Below are 20270 nucleotides of genomic sequence, written 5' to 3'. Positions count from 1 at the left end.
AGAGCTGGGACTCTTTTGCCTGGAGAAGAGAAGGCTGAGGGGAGACCTTATTATGGCATACAAGTATCTAAAGGGTGCGTTGAAAGGGGATGGAGCCAGACTCTTTTCAATGGTTCCCAGTGACAGGACGAGGGGTAACGGGCACAAGCTGGAACATAGGAAGTTCCGTTCAAATACACGGAAAAACTTCTTTACAGTGAGGGTGACAGAGCACTGGAACAGGCTGCCCAGGGAGGTTGTGGAGTCCCCTTCTCTGGAGGCTTTCAAGACTCGCCTGGATGCAGCCCTGAGTGATGTGCTCTGGGCAGTCCTGCTTTAGCAGGGGAGTGGGACTAGATGATCTCTAGAGGTCACTTCCAACTCTGAAGATTCTGTGAAAAACAGAAGAAAAGTTGTCTTTTCTGAGAAAATAATGCAGATTAGTATAAACACAGTTCAAGTTAGTTCTGCAGAAAAATCTAGATTGCATTGAAAAGTCACTCAAATGAATATCTCACAGTGTAACACTCAGAAGTTAACAGACAGACAGTGACGAAGTAAAAGCAACCCACAGATCAGTAAGCAGTGTACAGGCTCATTGCTGTCACAAAAGTTGAAACAAGAATAGATGAACGCATGTCTCTGTTCCTTCTGTTCCCTAGATTTTAAAAAGATGTTGGTGAGTTGGAAGGGCTGCAAAGTAGCTGGGGGAATGGTGAGGTCAGGAAGTCCTGGAGCTGTTTCTTCCACTCTTCCTTACTCTCAGCAAAGTTTGGCAACAACTCTTACTGCCACATTGCAGATCTGTGTAGCTGACAGCCACAGTGGCAATAATAAATGCAGGATATAATCTTAACACTGAGTGCTTTGGGAATGGTAAATCCTGAGCAGGGCACAGGAACACCGGGGTGACAGCACAATGGATGGTAGTTGGAGAATTCTTGTAGCCGATGTAGCAAGGAGCAGAGCTGCGTTAGCTGCCTGCTGCTGTGAAATGGGAACTTCTCGGCTGCAGACAGGTCTCTGATTTGGCAAACATGGACCACAGGTACAAGTTCAAAGCAAAAGCAGCTGTAACTGCGGTGAGTAGGCCAGGACTTGAGAAACTGAATATGTATACGTGCTTTATCAGTCTGGTATTTCAGCATTTAGACCTGTTCCGTGGTGACGGTGGTTAGACTGCGCTGAAGGAGCTGTGGCGGGTATACATTCTGCAGCACTGGTTTCTGTGACAGACAGACAGAGGCATTTTGAACTGTTTCAGCCAGGGCTTTTCTGATCATGCACAAAAGCAAAACTGTATCTAGATAAATGACGAGAATTGCTCCTTAGTTGCTAGGATGGTCATTTCTGTGAAAGAAGTGGCCTAGAGCCTCTACACCGTTACTCTTGGTTGTGGTCTAAAAGTGAGGTTGGCTCTAACACAGCTACAGCCAGAAGCAGCAGATACTGCATCAAGTGCAGGGTTGTGGGATTCCCTTCTCTTTGTGTTGTGAGTTGATGCATACTCTACAAAAATAGCACGAGGATGAGTCAAGCCCAGTGCACGACTTCCAGAATGGACAGACGGAAGCACATGCAATCTAGGGAAGCAGATGGTAATTCCCCAAATCTGGGAGCTCAAACGTGACTGTACTGCTCAGTGGATGAGCCTCCGCCCTTGCTATATAACGGCTCCCTGTGCTTAGACCAGCCACTGCTCCTCATCCACCACAGGCCTTCCTTCTAACTAAACATTTTGTCAGAAAAACAAGCTGAGTGTGGATAACTGCTGGTGCCAGACATGGCTGCAGCTGTGGAGAGATACAACAGCCAACAGCTCCTTCAGCATGAGAGAGCCTTTGTGAGCTGCGACGGATGGAGAACATACACCAGCTCCATCCGCAGTGAGCGATCTCCCCCAGCACGAAGATCTCGGCTGTTTACAGCTCTGTTCCTCGGTGGGTGGGTGGGATGTTGCCTGCTCCGTATTTCCCGTAAGAGTCATCCACCGACATCTCTTTACGTTCGACATCACAGACTGTGTGCCACTCCCGTTCCCAGAAGGATCCCACTGCCCCATCTCTTCCATGCCCAAGCCCCTTCCCCTTCGCAGATGTGCTGACACGACCATGCCAGCCTGTCCCAACTGACCACTGATGTTCCAGTTCCTGGCTGCAAGAAGCCCTTCTGTGACACTTAGCCCCGGGTTGTCGCTGTGATGTTTATTTGCACAGGGGTGGGTGGGTGGTCAGGTGCCTCCCCATGAGGACAGGCCCAGAATAACACTAAATTCAGTGAAACGCTATAGGCTGTACTAGCACTGGCAGAGCCACTGATGATCAGGTCTCCCAAGCTCAGTCCTTGGAAGATGTGACTTGCTAAGGACGTGGCAGTATAACATGTCCCTGAGCAGGAGACACCAGCGTCTCCCCCAAAGGTCCATACTAGTATTACCCTTTTATGAAATACCTGTTGTGGTGCGGGCTGAGAGAAGGGCTTCCTTTTCTATCTAAAGGACAGAAAACCTTATCTATTTTGTTCACTTCTCTACTGTGTTGCTGCACATATTTTTCCTGGCTTAATTACTGTCACTAGTGTGATCACTGGTTTCCAAGACAGACCAAGTACACACTCAGGTGTCAGCTCTCCCTTCCCGCTGCTCCTTCTGCCCGCCAAGGCCCCGCTGTGTGCAGCGGGCAGGGCTCCCCAGAGCAGGCTGGCTGAGATAGAGGGAGGAAGGTTGGGATGTCTGTAATGCCGTCATTCGGTCGCTAAACCAATGTTTCCCCCAGTTACTATGTCTCCGCTGGCTGCGTTACCTGTTCCATAGCACACGAGTGGTTCCACCATCTGGTTCCGGAAGCAATACCTGGAGTACTCTGATTTACACCCTCCCACCGACACAGGAAACCTCCTTTCACCAAACCCCTGGATGGACCCAGGAATAGCTCTTCTTAGCACTTCTGCCCATGCAAACAAGACACTACTACCCTTGCCCACCTCTTTGCACTCAAACTTTTTTCTCAGGTCTGAAAGTTTAACGGAATCAGTTACTTCCAAGATCCCCTCAGGCCAACTGCCCGTCACGTAGTGCAAAGTGGAATCATCAGTTGCAGCTGTGTGTTTGTCCTGCTCCTCGGGGGCTGCACCTGGGACAGGTGAGGTCCTGCTGCCTTTGCTATATAACCAGCCCCATGGGCCTCCAGTGGTTCTGCTGGGGGCTGAGATGAGTGTAGAGGCTGGGAAGAAGCATGGCCATGGTCCCACCACTGGGGACAGGAAAGCCAAGAGGAAGCCTAAGAGAAAGGAAACCTACTCAGTCTATATCTATAAAGTACTGAAGCAGGTGAGTAAATGTTCCTTTTCTGCTTGAAAATACTTCATCAGTAAAGTTACTTCTGTCTATTGCATGTTAAGCTCTTTATAAAGAGGAAGGAAGGAAAATCTGCTTTTAGTGAGATGACAAGAAGAGTGAGTGGGTACAGGAGAGCCCCAGCTGAGTCTCAGAAGAGTGTGTTGGTTCTTGGGGTAGGAGGCAAGAGATGGATCTAGACCAGAAAGGCTTTCCTGGAGAGAATAAGCTCTAGTGTGTGGCTCTGCCTAAAGCAGTAACGGAATAGAAGTCAATAGGGCAGGAACAGCTGCTGTTGGCCCTATAAGTAAGTATTAAACCTTTCTGGTAAACTCTGTTGAGGGGATGAGAAAAAGAATTTATGGAGGTGTCTGTGAGTTGTCTAGGCCTCAGTCTCTGCATGATCCTGCAGGACTCGGAGGCTGTGGGCATTTCCAACCCTTACAGGGGGTTGTGTGGAGGCTACTGCCAGCGCCATCCCAAAGCCACTGTGGCACCACGGGGCCTCCCCTCAGGCTAATGCCAGTGTCACACAATGCAAGACCCTCAGGGTAGCAGCTGTGGGTCACTTTGGGGTCAGGGTGCCCAGTCTGGGGTGGGAAGTGGGGCCCATTTTTCTGGGGTCCCTGCTCCCTCCAGGGTGGTGGGTGAGACGGTGCTTGATTTACCGCTTGGCAGGTGCACCCAGACACTGGCATCTCCTCCAAGGCCATGAGCATCATGAACTCCTTCGTCAATGACATCTTTGAGCGGCTGGCCTCGGAGGCCTCGCGCCTGGCCCAGTACAACCACCGCTCCACCATCACCAGCCGTGAGGTGCAGACAGCAGTGCGGCTGCTGCTGCCCGGCGAGCTGGCCAAGCACGCCGTCTCTGAGGGCACCAAGGCCGTCACCAAGTACACCAGCAGCAAGTGATTGCCTGGGCCCCAATAAACCCCGCTGCATTGACCGGGCCCGTCTGTCATGGCGCCGACAGCGGCGGGGGAGGGGGCGCGTTCGCCGTCACCGTGGGGCCGGCGCGGTTGCCCTGGCGGCGCGGGGGCTGCATCCACCCGCGGGGCCCGGCCTGGGGCGCGGCTGGCTCGGGCCCGGAGCCGCCGCCGCTCCTCGCAGCCGCGGCGGGGCCTGGGGCTGCCGGCGGGGGATGCCGAGCCAGAGGGTGAGCCCCCCGCCGTCGCTGCGGCCGCTGGAGCCGGGGGCGGTCCTGTGGGGGCCGCTGCGCCGGGCGCCGGCCCATCGGCGCTGACTGCTGCCAGCCCCGCTCCGGCGGGGGCCGGCCCGGCGCGCTGGGACCTCTCCGCCCGGCGTGGCCGCCTCCAGCGGGGCCCGGGGCGAGGTGACGGGTGGTCTCCGCCGCGGGCGCTCTCTCGGCTCCCGCGGCGAGCCCCGGGCGCCGCCGCCGCGGGGGCTGACCAGACGCCGACCCCACCGCGGAAGGACGGCGGGGAGCGGGGGCTGGTGGGACCACGGAGCCGGGCCCGAGCTCCCGGCCGGAGCGGGAGAAGCGGAGGGGCTCCGGATCCGGTCCCGGCCGTCGCCACGGTGGGGGCGGCGGGAGGGGGAAGGACCGCACTGCTCTGCGGAGCCCGGCCCGGGCACGGAGCGACAGGCGGGGGCTCTCGGCGGTGAGAGGGGGCAGCGCGCAGGTCCCGGGCAGTGCCGGGGGTCGCGGGGGGGGCGGCGGCTGGTCCGAGGTCGGGCGGGAGGATGCGGGTGTCGTCGGGGGATGAAGGTGCTGCCGCCCCGGGGCGGTGGATGGGTTTAACCCAGACCCGGGCAGAGGATGGGCCACAAACCTGTGGTGGTTTATCGCACGGTGCTGGTTAAACTGCCTTTCCCCGATCCTCCGTACGGCGGTCACGGGGAGCGCAGGTTGGAAGCTTGATGCCAACTGGGGAAGCTGCTGTGGCACCTAAAGATTCTGCAGTTTTCCAGTGCAACCTTTTGCAGCTCAAATGAGTTTACTGTACTCTTGGCCCCTTACAATGAATAAGGATGAGCTAGCCACTGGACTTTGAAGTTGGCTGCTACTAAGGGCTTGTCCTCATCGTAAGCGCAATGAGCAGATGGGAAACTTCTGTGTTTGTCACACTTCAGAGGAGGAAAGCTGTAAGTAAAGGTTTCTGTCAAATTAGTTTCAAGCAGGTAGGGGGCAAGATAAAATGTTGTTTTCTAAAACCTTTTCAGATGCTGATAGAATTGGGACCTGTTGATGAAGGGAGCTCAAAATTGGGCTGAAAACCAAACCTAGTTCAGAGAAAGCTGCAACTGGGGTGTTGGGGCATGGTGTAACGAAAATGTAGCATCTATGCTACATAGATGGCAAGTGGAAAATACTTGCTGACTTGTAGGCGTAAAGCAGGTTAAAAGCATCTGTAGGTAGCAGAGAAACGACTACAGGATTCTATATATAAACAATAACAAAAAATCTTGGAATAAGTACACAGTAAGTACAGAAATACCATCTGTTTCTGATAGAAAAATGTTTATTTGATTAAAAAATATTATTAAAACAAAAGAAAGCTAATTTGTTGTTCATTTGTCGGTTAAAAAAAAAAGCTGTTAAATAGCAGCTAGATGGGAACATACAATTGTAGAATCATAGAATTGTCAGGGTTGGGAGGGACCTTAAAGATCATCCAGTTCCAACCCCCCTGCCATGGGCAGGGACACCTCCCACTAGATCAGGTTGCTCAGAGCCCCGTCCAGCCTGGCCTTACAAACTTCCAGGGATGGGGCTTCCACCACCTCTCTGGGCAACCTGTTCCAGTGTCTCACCACCCTCATGGTGAAGAACTTCTTCCTAATGTCCAGCCTGAATCGACTCATCTCTAGTTTTAATCCATTCCCTCTAGTCCTACCATTACCCGACATCCTAAAAAGTCCCTCCCCAGCTTTCTTGGAGGCCCCCTTAAGATACTGGTAGGCCACTAGGAGGTCTCCTCGGAGCCTCCTTTTCTCCAGACTGAACAACCCCAACTCTCTCAGTCTGTCCTCATAGGAGAGGTGCTCCAGCCCTCTGATCATCCTCGTGGCCCTTCTCTGGACACATTCCAGCACATCCATATCTCTCTTGTAGTAGGGGCTCCAGAACTGGACGCAGTACTCCAGGTGGGGTCTCACGAGAGTGGAGTAGAGGGGGAGAATCACCTCCCTCGACCTGCTGGCCACGCTTCTCCTGATGCAGCCCAGGATACGATTGGCTTTCTGGGCTGCTAGTGCACACTGACGGCCCATGCTGAGCCTCTCGTCCACCAGTATCCCCAAGTCCTTTTCTTCAGGGCTGCTCTCAAGCCAGTTGCTGCTCAGCCCATACCGGTGCTTGGAATTGCCCCGAACCAGGTGGAGGACCTTGCACTTGGTCTTGTTGAACTTCATGAGGTTGGCATGGGGCCACCTCTCCAGCCTGCCAAGGTCCCTCTGGATGGCATCCCTTCCCTCCAGCATGTCAGCCACCCCACGCAGCTTGGTGTCGTCAGCAAACTTGCTGAGGGTGCACTCTATGCCACTGTCCATGTCGCTGATGAAGATGTTAAACAAGACCGGTCCCAGTACCGGTCCTTGAGGGACTCCACTCGTCACTGGCCTCCACTTGGACATGGACCCATTGACAGCCGCTCTTTGAGTGTGGTCGTCAAGCCAGTTCTTTGTCCACTGAATTGTCAGTCCATCGATCCCGTATTTTATCAGCTTGGAGAGCAGGATGTCATGTGGGACAGTGTCAAAGGTTTGCTCAAGTAAATGATGTCAGCTGCTCTCCCCTTGTCTATTGATGTTGTGACCTTCTCATAGAAGGCCACCAGGTTTCTCAAGCACGATTTGCCGTTGGTGAAGACGTGTTGATTGTACTCAATCACCTCTTTGTTATTCTTCTGCCTCGGCAGTGCCTGCAGGAGGATCTGCTCCATAATCTTACCAGGCATGGAGGTGAGACTGACTGGCCTATAGTTCCCTGGTTCCTCCTTACTTCCCTTTTTGAAAATGGGGATTATGTTTCCCCTTTTCCAGTCAGTGGGGACTTCACCAGACTGCCAGACAGGATCAACCGCTTCAAGGTCAGTTTGCCCAAACTTTTACCTGGGTTTTGAAAAAAAAAAAAATGGGCTGCAGTTCTCTGGACTGCTGACATTTATTTAAAAACAAACAAACCATAAAACTGGAGTAGCAGAAAATCATAAATAAAGGATCGGGGGAAAGATGTTTCTTTCTGGGAAAGGAGGATAGCATGGTTCCGCGTGGGGCCGTTAGCCTGGAATTAAGTCCAGGCAAAATAAAGGAAACCTGATCTAAGACTTAATGATAAATTAAGGGGTTGGAACATAAGTAATTGAAATGGTTTATGTAGAGTATATCTTATTTTACCAAATCACAAGTTTGATTGATAACATCCCAGACCTGTCATTTATAATTTTTAGGAAGATTCACTTTAGCTTTAATTAGCTCTATACGTCAACTATAGAGCACCCAGTAGCAGGCTGATTTCTCTGAGCTATCTAGTTCTCAGCAAGTTGTTAACAGAGATCATAAATGGAGATTTTTCTCCTTGTGGAGTCCTGCAGGAGCTGGTATTCAGTCTTATGCTACTAAAAAAGCAAAACCTCCTGTTGGCTGCCTGCAAATACAGGTCTAAAAATACAGATAATGTCTTTAACCTTTGCATCATAAATCGTGAGGCAGTTTGAGCTGTGGCCATCTGGATTGTTTGGTAGCACTGGATGAACAGATGCTGTTTGAACATACGAGATACCACGAGGAGCAGAGACTACAGGACGCTGCGGAAAGCCACGGTCATTCTGGGAAGTGGGGTGGGTTCTTCCACAGTTCTCCAAACACCTTATTCAGTTTTCAGGTTCCTGAGTGCTAAAAACTTATGTTGTCTTTTGAGTTTCCTGCTATTGTTCCTCAAGTGCTTTCTTACTCTGCTGGGCCTCTTTGTACCAGCCCAGGTTACCAATGTGCTGTTTATCAGTCTCTACCAGTCAGAGCAGAGACTAAATCCCTCTGTGTCAGTGGGGCGCAGTTAGCAGTCAGTAGAGGATTTTTTTTCTTGTGCCTATCAACTGTTTTAAAAGGTGTTTTGGCTTTTCTGGTGGGTTGTGCTTTTTTTTTTTTTGTTTGGGTTTTTTTCCTCTTGGCGAAACATTTCTCACTTTCAGGTTGGGGAGGAAGAAACAGTGCAAAAGGAGCTGGACTGACAGGAGAAACAAGGGGTATTTTCTTTCTAGGACTTGTGGACCTCATCCCTTCTTGCTTCCAGTGACTTCGAAGAGACAATTTTGTCCTGCAGGGCTATAAACTGTGCTAGGACCAAGTGTCCTGTGTTCTGCCTTGGACCATCATGTTAACGACTGGCCCTTGCCTGTTTTTCCTCAGGCTGACTGGGAGGTTCATGTCCCCAGGTGCCTTCTCCGTGGGTGAGCCAGGGCCCTGAAGGGAACCTTGGCAGATTCTGTCCAAGACAGTGGTCCATATGGAGCCTGTGCAGCCCACAGGGCTGAGTGAGTGCTGTGTCCAGAGTGATGTTGGAGGGCTGTGGTGGGACAGCTTGACTGCCTCATGAGTGTAACACCTTCTTGGGGTGTGCAGGGCTGTCCCTGGGTTCCTGCATGGAGGTGCTGCCTCAGGGTCTGTAGTGGAGTGAAGGAAAGATGTGGGATATGCTCTGGGTAGAGATGTGGTGGAGGTTCTTTGCCGGTGTCACTTTGTGACTGGATGCCTGGTTCTAAGGTCAGCAGTGTGCCCAGGTGGCCAAGAAGTCCAACAGCATCCTGGCCTGTATCAGGAATAGTGTGGTTCCTGGAGTGATCCCAAAGAAGGACAATGGAGCTGCTGAGGGGTCTGGAGCAGGAGTCTTGTGAGGGGCGGCTGAGGGAGCTGGGGGTGTTCAGCCTGGAGAAGAGGGGGCTGAGGGGAGACCTTCTCGCTCTCTACAGCTCCCTGAAAGGAGGGGGTAGCCGGGGGGGTCGGGCTCTTCTCCCAAGGAACAGGCGATGGGACAAGAGGAAACGGCCTCAAGTTGCGCCAGGGGAGGTTTAGGGTGGATATGAGGAAAAATTTTTACATGGAAAGGGTTATTAAGCATTGGAACAGGCTGCCCAGGGAAGTGGTGGAGTCACCATCCCTGGAGGCGTTTAACAGACGGGTAGACGTGGTGCTGAGGGACATGGGTTAGTGATCGTTTTTGTCAGTGTTGGGTTGATGGTTGGACTAAATGATCTAAAAGGTCCCTTCCAACCTGGGCAATTCTATGATTCTAAAGTTTTCTGGTGGCAGAAAAAAATCAGGGTAGAAGTGTCAGGAGGAACCAGAGCTGTGGTAGGTCCCAGGTGACAGTATGTGGGGCAATCCTGGATTTCACAAAGCTTGTGAGGTGATGAGTCTCATGAGCTGTGACAGATGCTTGTCCCTGTATGATCAGGGTCAGTATGGCTCAGTAGTGTGGGCCAGACAAGATGTATGTGATGCTCCTAGAGAGAATACAGAGATGGTAGACGTGGGACTGAGCATATCGCCTTCAGTCCCAGCCCTGCTGCTGTGGTGTGGGGCTGGCTGGGGGAGGGAAGGTAGGGGTTGTACTGGGTGCTCTGTTCGCTTTTTGACTGTAGGACAGCACCGAAGAGTGCTCTTTTCTTCATAGTGTCCTGCCTGCAAGCTGGAACTGGTCCTGAGCATGGGTCATGGAGCAGCATCTCACCCAACAGGGCTGTACTTTTATTTCCTCCGGCCCTTGCAGCTGGCTGTGCTGTGGTGAAGGCTGTGTGGGTGGGAGAGCGGCTATGTCAGGGCTGCCTGTGACCAGGTTCATGGGGGACCCGGCCAGACATGGCGTATCAGAGATAGGCCTGGGAGAGCCCAGCCAAAGCGTGGGATTGTGAGCAGGCTGCCGTTTGCATCTTGGAGGTGAGCAGTCTGTCTCCTTGCCCAGCCTGTTCTATTGTTCCAAAGGCCACGGTCTCTATTTACTCCCCCTTTCCAGCAGCACTTCTATTCACGAGCCCTAGGATGTGCATCATGCTTTTTGTGGGATGGAGAGTGCTCATGAATGGCTTGGAACTGCAGTTCTGCTTCTGCCCTGGAGGTGGTTCTCTCTGACTGCCTGATGTCAAATATATTTCTGGTGCTTGGGCAGGAGCCCGGTGCTGCCCAGCTCCAGGCAGGCTGCCTGTGGACCATGCAGCTTCCCTCGCTGGTACCCTGGCTTTCTTAGCAGATAACTCGCCGTCTGTGTGGGTAAGGTGCTGATTTATGGTGAGATGAGCGGCTGTCTCCTGGAAGCATCTGGTAGAGCATCTATCATTGAGTGAGCCCAAGAGGAGCTTTAGTGGTGCAGGTGCTTGAGTCTGCAATTTGTGCATCCTGCTTCATGTCTCTCCCCAACCTCCCCCCAAAGGCTGGAAGAATGGAGCTGGTGATTGGCCTCATATCCCTCTTACTACAACTCTACTTTCCTCACAAATCTAGAAGGGCAGCCTGCAGCACAGATGTACCAAGCTTCAGAGGTAGGAAGAGGTGGTTGCTCTTGAAAAGGTGAGTTCTGCACTGAACATGCCCAATTGCCTTTCTTTTTTTTTTTTGCATTTCCCATGTGGGGGAGGGTTCACCTTTCACTGTGCAGGGGCCATGCTGCTTGTTTCAGTACCTCCCCACGGAGCTGCCCTGGTACACCTGCACAGGATGGAACACTGTGTTTGACTTTTCCGAGGAATCACTCCGTATGCTTAGCACAGATTAGCTTTTTGTGAGGACTGCTCCACAGCTCATCTTCTTCCAGAGTGGGCTTGTGGATCCATGCCCTGTCTGTGCCATGATGCTCTGGTGGATCAGGTGAGATCTGAATCAAGTTGCTTTGGGAGGAGGGGATAGATTGTGCGGACCAGCAGGGATTTACAAGAAATTGATCACTGCGAGAATGACTCAGAAGCACTTGGGTTACACTAAAAGGACACTCTTCCAAGGTGTATTGGAACTGCCTTGGACCATTTGAGTCTCTTTCCAGGTCTGCTTGTGTCCTTGCAAGTCTTCCAGTGAGTTCTTAGTGCTGCATGTCCCTGGCCCCATGTTCATGTCCATCTCATCTGTTCTTACCGAGCTATAAGTGCCCATGGGCTAGAAGCAACCTCTTTTTTTTGCCTTGGTCCACTCTTCAAACCCCTCAAAAAGAAGACTATAGTGTCACAAACTGAATCAAAGTGTTCATAAAAATATCAGTAATGCCTGCATTCTCTATTTTCCTTTTTGTAAGAGAACAGTTACTTAAGAGTATGTGCTCTTTTGTCTCGTAGGGTGGGGGACCATGAGGCAGAGCATCTCACTGGTCTATGAGTGGTGCAGGTTTGAGGGGAGGGAGCTCTTTGGGCAATGCATGCTGGTACCAGTGTGCAGACCTGTGTGCATTTCTCTTCCCATGTTGTTGTGTCCCTTGGCAGCAGTGCTGCCAGGTGGCTGCTCTGGTGCATCATTAGACACTGTTCCAAATAGTATATGCAGGAATGGCTCATCACTCGGAGGAAAATGAGCTGTGATGGATAGCTCTGGTGATGCCAAAGCTGTTAGAATATGAATCTCTGAAGTGCAGCCAGGGTTCCAGCAAGGAGCTCTCATCCTCTGTGTGCTCAGCTGCTGGTGTGTGGGGACAGTGCTGGTCTATGTCCCTTCTCTTGTCTGGTTTGGTCCTTGGGCTGTTGTCTGTGAGTAATGGTAACTCTTGAGTCCATGACTCGTGGTGGCCCAGAATCCCTACCTGGAGAACAGGAGATGAGTGGTGACCAAAGGTCAGAAAGACTCTCCCCCAGGAGCACACACATTACTGTCTGAGATTCTGTTATCCCTGATGTTGCCAGCACTGAAATGGGACTGAGGGTCCATGGTGGCCTTGGAGCTGTTCTCCATTGATGTTCTCCCCAGCAAGGATTGCTGCAAATAGTTTGTTTCCTTGTTTGTGCTCTTTCTTCATACTCTATTTGCCCTGGAGTACTGGATGTAGCCAACAATAATGCTATTTCCTTCATCTCCCCTGCTCAGGATTGTGCAGTGGGAGTGGAGGAGGCATTTACAAGTTAATTATGTGAAAAAGTAAGTCTTACGTGATATCTGTAATTTCCAGGGCCATGTAATAGTGGAGGTCGGAAGGCATCCTTTTTCTAATGTCCTCTCCTTGTATGACCCTGTATTACCTGCTGCCAGACACAGAGGGAGACTGACAGACCTGCTGTCTGGTGAGGTGCTTCCTGACACCTGTGCACGGAGCTGCAGCCAGGGACTGTTAGAGCCCCAGGGACTGACACAGTCACCGATTCCCTGGTGCAGAGAAGCTTGGGAGAGGGCAGAGGGCTTCTCTGGGGTCCGAGGACATAAATGGGATGGGGACAAAAAGTGCATTCTCACCTAAGCAATGTGTATTGGTCTGGGCTCAGGACAGCTACCTGGTGGTACCCTGCGTGGTCTCCAAGTGGGGGGATGATGCTTCCATGTGGCCCCATGCAGGGCATGGGGCTGGAGAAGAGGATGACATGGGCAGAGTGGCCCCATGAGGAATGGCTGCTGCAGGCCACACGCCGTTTTCCCATTAGCGAGTGTTTAGTTCAGCGTTTTAAATAATTGTGTCCTCGGAATGATATTTAAAATCCATTTGGGAGGCAATGAGGCGGGAAAGTGCCTGTGCCATTGTGATGACGCTGCGCAGGCCGTGCCACACATGCATATTACAAACTCGTTACAGGCTCGTTTACACGCACGCTGCTCACTCCCCACACAACCTCTTTCTGATGCTCCTAATGTTTCTTCCCCACCATGGCTGCTTCTGCTTGGCACCAGGGAGAAATTTACTTGGTAAGGCAGGCCTGGAGTCATCTGCAGCACGAGGAGCAAGGGGCATGGCCATGGCAGATGGGTGCTGGCCTTTGGAATGGGGGTGTGTGGGCCGTGCTTGGTGATGGGACTGTCTCTCAGGTGTCCTGTCCTTCACCTGTGCTCCATGCTTAATGCAGCACTGCGTGTACTTTCTGGCAAGCCCTTGCACTTGTTATATTGCAGGCTCCAGACCCTGCAGCCCCAAGGCTTTCAGCTGCTGTGCTATGGGCATGGCTGGGTGAAGAGCTGCAGTGCCTGTGCCAGGCTGACCACGGAGATGAGGACCAGCATGTGCTCTTGAATGTCCACAGGAAGCCACATGAGCTGGAGGGACTAGGCTTGAGGGAGCAGATGGAGCAGCAGCTTCAGTAGCAGTTCCCTGAGTGCTGGTTAGTGGCTGAATGGAGGGTGGGTTTGCTGCTGTCCCTCTGTCCCCATTCCTCCCTGACTGCAAGGGCACCCTCCACTCTCCTCCCAACCTGTGCAAAATAGAAATCCTATGTGTTAGTACGAGGCTCCTGGTGCCACTTCATCCTTGTCCTATTGGCCTTGGTGGCATGAGCAGTATTCAGTCTTCTCCCCTTGCCCTCTCCCTCCTGATCACGTTCAGCCTGTTCTAGCTAGGGTCCTAGCTCTAGTTTTGCTTGGTGCCACTGTGTGACCAAATGTTAGTTGGGCGAGGATCAAGCCTTCAGGTACATGTAAGGGCATGCAGGGTTCTGACATGTCCATCCCTTGCACAGTGACCTTGGTGGCTGTGTTCCTGAACAGGAGATGGATGGCTCTAGCATCCCTTTCTCAGAAAAGACAGCTGAGCAGACAGGAGGGCGGGAGCAAAGCCGGGGTAGAGGCAGAGGTTGTCATATCAGAGGAGGAAGGTCAGGGTATAAAAGGTGGGGCCTATCTGTGGTTGAGGCAGCAAATGTTCTCAGGAGATGGAATTTTCTCCTGTCCCACCCCAGGGCTGGTGAGTCTGAATTTCCAGTGTGTTTGTGAAATGCATGTGGTGGGATGGTCTCTGGATGGAGGGTTTGGGTCCCACAGCCTTATGCTGGAGGGGTGATAACTGATGTCATTTGGGGCAAGGAGGTGTTTTGCACTGGGTCTGTATGTGCTGCCTTCATCCACGTTCTGCCAGCAATCCCTGGAGCATTTGCAACATACTGTCCAGGTAAGGGGACTGCGTGCTGTGGCTCGGAGGGTCTGGACCTGCTGTAAATGCAACACAGATCAAGAAACTAGAAGCTGGTACTTAGTGGTTGGGACTTAGCAAGGTTTAAATGCATGTATTTGTAGGTAGTTTTATGTGGTGTATTGCCCTGATTGTTCCCTCCCTCTACATGTGCCTGTGCCTACTAAGGCTTCAGTTGAACCTTAACCTTGCTTTCAAAGAATAGGACTGTCTGTAGTGGGTTTATTCTTTGAGACACTATATTTCATCTTCTATGCATAGGGCTTTAGGTATCTGCTCTTCATTTGCCACTTCTTGTGGCTACAGCTGTGGTGCAAGAGGCATGAGTCCATGATGGGTTTCCAGTTTCTTGCTTATTAGCACACCTTGGTGTGGATGGTGGGCAATGCCAAATGCAGGCATTTGGGTTTGCATGTGCATGGGATGCTTGGCTTCCCTTGCTGAGACCTTGAGTGTTGTCTGGAGTATTGGAGGTGGGGAGAACCTGGCTGCTCTGTCTGCCAAGCTTTATTTTTCATGTTCTTTGTGGTTCGGCTCGTCCAAGCCAGGCTGCGTTGTGTGTCTGTCAGCTGCCTGTGCAGCTCTGCTCTCCCAGGCTGGTGGCTCAGAGGTGCTGCAGGGAACAGGGTGGACTCTGCTGTGGGGAAGGCGACAGTTCTTCCCTGATGGTGGCAGTGGGCTGAAACGCTAGCAGGGAGGGTGTGACATGACAATGAGTGAGGGAGTGAGAGATGCAATGAGATGTTCTCCTGACAGATGTGGTGTGGAGATAGGGAGGCCTAAGGTAAGAGCTCCAGTGCCTTTGGGAGGTAGTGCAAAATGGAGCTGGAAGAGTGAGTCTGGTGAAGTTCAGCTGCCCCATCTTTGCAGACCCAGTCAAGCACTCTGACCTGAAGCTGACCAAGACACAGAAAGAGGTGGAAAAAGAGATCTGCCTGCAGGTGAGTGGTGAGCGCTCTCATTGTCTTGGATGTGTCTTGTGGACCTTCCTACTTGGCAACTGTGGGTGTTTTTTTTGGAGAGGCTGAAGGGGAAGGGAAAGGCTTCTGTGATTCATGGGGTTTGAGAGCAGAGTTCTTCAGGCTTAGGAAGGTGTTCATGGTTGTTTTATCCTGGAGAAAGCTCAACTTACCACTGCTCTGTGCAGCCTTTGTCTGTGTGCAGGAAGGAGTTAGGCTGGGAATGGCTGACATGTGCTGTGGCCTCTAGGGATCGTGTTCCTGGTTAGAGCCAGAGAACGGTGGGGTGTTAGAGGTGAACCAGGAGTCTGTCAGGTGCTATGTTGAAGTCCTCTCTTATCCAGGTTGATGACGAGCTGTTGAGAGGGGAGCCACAGATACTGAATGGGGCAGTGGACCAAGAAGATGAGAAGCCACACAAGGCAAGGAAGGCAGTAAGGTCAGGAAAAGAGCCCAGTGTTCTGGGCACCATGGCTAGGAATGCCCAGATGCTGAACTATAGTTCAGCAAGGCTGTGGGTAGAGTTGGGGCTGGCTCACCTGGGACTGACTGGGCTAAGTCTCTGCTGGTGTTCCCCACTCAGACCCCTGTATTCTAGCTCTGGTTAAGGCCTCTCACCTCTTCTGACACTGCAGATAGCAACGGTGCTGCAGCTGTCAGTAATCTGGGTTGGGAATGAAGAAAATTAATTTTATAAGAAACCTTCTGGGGAGAAGGAGGTGGGACCTAGAGAGAGAAAGGGGTGGGCTGTCAGCTAGTATATTCAAACTTCCAGCTGGGTTAGAAACACATCAATTTCTAATAATTCAATTTCACAATCCCTGCCAGGTGCTGTCCTTGTCAGGGCCTCTTCCACGAGAAGCTAGCTTGCTTGTATCAGAAGTAAGTGAGCCTGGAAAGCTCTTCTGAATAAATTTTTGCCATAGCATGTTGCTGCTGAGCAGCAGAGAAGGTATTACTGGGGTGGCTACTGCTCCAACCCACGTGCAGCTGTGCGAGAGCAGTCCTGAGGAACGTTTGAAGGACAACCTCCTCTGCCCACAAGAGGGTCTGTAACCTGGTCCCCGTGTCTCATGGCCCTACTTGTGAAGGAGGGCTTCAGCTCAGGAATGTTGTCTTGAGCATCAGGCATATTCTACTTATTCTTTCCATGGAGCCTGGTCTGAAGGTCTGTGAGGTCTCTCTCTGCTTACCGGAGGGACTCCTCGGGCTTGCTGGAGTAAAGGCTTTCCCCAAACAGCAGCAGCTACCACAGTTATTGCGTTAACCTTTTGCAGACTAGCAGGATCCAGCTGCTGGTCCCCCCTCTTACGCTCAGAGTGCAAGTTCTTTTGGATTGCTCCTTCCTTTTGTATACTGTATTGTAGAGGTGTGTACTTTGCTTTTCGGCTTCAATCCAGCACAGCAGCTTCTATATACCCAGCAGGTTTGACAGTAAAACAAAACCACAGTTTATTAATGCTTAAGGTAGAAAATTAAGAGCTAATAGTTCAAGACTTGAAAACAAAGTGCACAGTATGGGCTCCAGTAGCTTACTGTGTGTCATCAGGACCTTTTGAAGGCGGCAGCATTTAATACATCATGTTAGTGTATATGACCAGCCAATATCTGCATAAAATGGTGGTTCCTTGCGTAGTCCCTGACCCGATAGGGCCAGAAGCTACATCTTTAACTTAGTAGCTTACACAGATGACTCTGCCAGTAACAAGATACTCTCCCTAAATCTGTCTTTTTTTGGCAGACATGCTCTATCATGCACATGAGCATGTGTAAATGGACAGATTTACGTTACTGTTGGGCTAGGGATTCCAGCTCCAACACCCTTGCTCTGTCCCACATCATGGGCAGATTTACACCTTATCTCGCTATACCAATTTGGGCAGCTACTGCGTGGCTGGGTGCCTCGGTTTTATTTTAACATCTCTGTCTCTCATGGGGAGATAGATGAAGTTTTCTGCTCAACCCTGTTCTCCTTGTTTTGTCCTTAATTACTGCTGCTTGTGGGGAAGATATGATGTCTGGATATACCAACAGTAGGTGGTCCCTGCTTCTAGCAGGGGTGCGTGGGTTGGGGGTGGCTGCCTGGGCACACTCTAGGGAGTTCTGTCCCAAAAGCCAGTGACCGTCAGCCTCTGACCCCACGCAAACCTGCAGACAGGACTTGATCCTCTGAGCTCCTCTGATGTCTCTGAGTATGAGACATTCCAGTGTTTCTCTCATGCTCTGTTATACAAGAAAAACCCTGTAACCTTTCTGATTTCACCCTATTCACCTTGGCCCCTGACACAGGCAGGTGTAATCGTAAAACAAATAGATGATTTAGTAAGAGATAAAACAAATCTCTTGCAATAAGAGCAACAATGTTTAGGAGCAGGCCGATCACTTAAAAAAAAAAAAAAATTGCAGCCCTTTTTTTTTTTTTTTTTTTTTTTTTCTTCCCCAAGGATGTACATCCTCTTCCCTGTGGTCAGCCTTGGGTCGTGGGATTGCATATGATCCACTTCACTCTGACCTTTAAGGACCTCCTCCTTCTTCACAGATCCAAAGCATCTGTGGAAGGACTTACTAAAGGCCCTGAAATCACTGGGGCCAGAGGACTGGGTGCTGCTGACTTGTGTGTCAGACGTGCTGTGCGCCCCTGACGTGAAGGTATTAAGCAAAACCGGTGAGGAGGAGCCTGCTTTTTTTTTTTCCCCACCCAGACTGTGTGTCCCACTATGGAGTGTGCAGCGAGCGGGCTCAGTCAACTGGGTTTGAAGGTAAAGCCTTGTGCCAGTAGCTGAACAAGTCCTGCCAGATGACAGTGCTGAGGGGACAGATGGTCCCAACTTCCCTCCTGTGACCTGTCAGGCAGAGCAAGCAAAGGACCTCTCTTGCTGTGGGGCCAGGGCAGATGCTAGAGCCCTGTCAAACACGAAGGAAAGGCTCTGCTGTGAGCAGGGAGGGCGTGTGTGGTTCGTTGTGGTTTTGTGTTTTTTTTTTTGTGGTGGGGTGTGTTTGGGCTTTTTGTTGTTAGCCATGGGAATAGGAGGAAATCTCAGGGTAGCTGGTGCAAAGGCAGGAATGCACACCCACTCAGCCCAAGGTCTGTGAAACTGCCTGAGTGCGAGAGCACTGCTTGCCCTCTGCCAGTGTTCCAGGTGTGATGGGGAGGGACCCAGCCTCAGCCCCACAGTCAGGGTGTTCTTCCTAGATCCCTTTCCTGGATGGTTGTTGGGCGCATGAATAGTGCTGTGTGTGAAGGACTAGGTTTGGGTTCTGTGCCCAAGCCCATGCCTGGGGGAAGCATGGCGCCATTGGCTCCAGTGGCAGGAGCAGCAGGAGGTGGAAAGACAAGTTGGAAAGAAACTGAGTTCCTCCTTAGTTTCTCCTATTCCTCATCTCTAAGAGAATCCAGCCTTCTCTGTATACAAGTTACTCAGGTTGGGGCTGTTGCACTGAGCCCCTCATCCTGCCCAGAGGAGACTGGCTATTTGTCATGCTCTCTCCACCTCTCCTGCTGTGTATCTTCTCATGTGCTCTCTGTTTTCTTCAGAGACCTGGCAGTGACTGATCCAAAAGCAAATGGGGCATTCTTACCAGCAGGGTGGGCGACCGTGTGGGTCCTGGTGTCAGATGGCTACAGCCAGGGCCACACGTGTGCTTTGGTGCTGATGGTGTGACGTCCCGCAGCCGGCCAAGAAGCACGTACTGCAAGTATGTGAGATCCTGCACTGCTGAGCAAGATGGCTCCCATCTACAGGGAGGGGAGCCCAGTGGAGTCTGTGGTTAATTCAACCTGTCCCCTCTACCTTCTCCTACTTGACTGTTCCTCTCCCAGTTGATTTCATCCTGATTGTCCCCTTTCCTTTGCGCTTGGGACAAATGGCCAGCCCTTCCTTGTGCACCAAGCCTGTTTCTATCTTCTGTGCTGCAGACCTCCTTTGTAGCCTTTTTTCACCCCCTGCATACTTGTTCTCTCTGCAGGACTGGTAAATGAAGACAGTCCTGGATAAAATGTGGCCTGTGACAGCAGAAGTGAAGAACATGCAAGGGGAAGACAAGAAAGGGGGAGGGGGGGGGGCGGGAAGAAATAAACATAATAAATAGTTTTGATGAGCTTTGTACATGCTGTCTTGGGACAGGACAGCTGTTTGTTAGTTTTGGCCACTGTCTGTGTGAAGGGGGACAAACCACCGAGTGGGGAGAGGGTTTGGAAGGGGGGTGTGTACAGAAGAAAACCAAGGCCACTGGGCACATGTGTACAGATATACATGTGTGGGGTTCTGTGGTGTGATGAGCACATCTGGGGTCTCTAGGTGTGTTTGGACTCTGGCTCAGTCTGGGGCCAGAGCTTATGTGAAAAGCCTTACAGTAGTGGCATCTATTGCCATTCTTAGTGCCTACATCAGGAGCTTTTGGGTCTGTCAGCTCTTCACTGATCACGCTGTACAAACGGGACAGGGAAGAGGAGCACAGGGAGGAACTGCCGAGCGCCTCTTCTGACAGGTCCTTCTGCCAGGGTGTTCTAGATGTGCCCTCCTATCACACCTGTGCCTGAGCATTCACTTTGTTAAGCTTGAATGTGGATTCCAAAGGGGGGGGCTGGAGATAAGGCCACTGCATCCTTCTGGAGAACAAGGGTGCCCGTGACCCCAGTGCTGCACCAGTGAGATGCTGCAAGCTGCTCATGGGCACAGAGTATCTGTGGGTGGGAATGGGGAGTGTGTCTGGCAGCTCCTGAAGGAGCATGCACCCTTTTGGGCTTCCCAATTCTTGCATTGTTCTTCTCTGCACTGGAAAGGGCTACCAAAAGGAACACAAGCAAAGCCCAGCTCTCTGATCAGCACCTGCAGTCACACCAGAAAGATCTCTGTCATGGTTTGTAACTAAGTCGATAGGGTAAATACTAAATGGGCTCAGATTTAACACAAACCAAACAACTCCCCCCAAACAAACTAAAAAAACCAACAACCCC

At 51.5% G+C, this 20270-nt stretch overlaps 1 protein-coding gene across 1 annotated transcript; it reads left to right on the top strand.

Annotated features, from left to right (window-relative positions):
* The first annotated feature begins 3187 nt into the window (after positions 1–3187).
* On the top strand, positions 3188–4228 carry LOC128905703 (late histone H2B.L4). The gene is made up of 2 exons (XM_054192139.1): positions 3188–3307; positions 3992–4228. Exons 1-2 carry the CDS (start codon positions 3188–3190, stop codon positions 4226–4228), a joined length of 357 nt encoding a protein of 118 aa, XP_054048114.1.
* Positions 4229–20270: the final 16042 nt, after the last annotated feature.

This window comes from Rissa tridactyla, chromosome 2 (assembly GCF_028500815.1).
Source record: "Rissa tridactyla isolate bRisTri1 chromosome 2, bRisTri1.patW.cur.20221130, whole genome shotgun sequence".
In the NCBI taxonomy this organism is placed as follows: domain Eukaryota; kingdom Metazoa; phylum Chordata; class Aves; order Charadriiformes; family Laridae; genus Rissa; species Rissa tridactyla.
The sequence above is the reverse complement of the archived record's forward strand: the minus strand, read 5'-3'. Positions and strand labels throughout refer to the sequence as shown.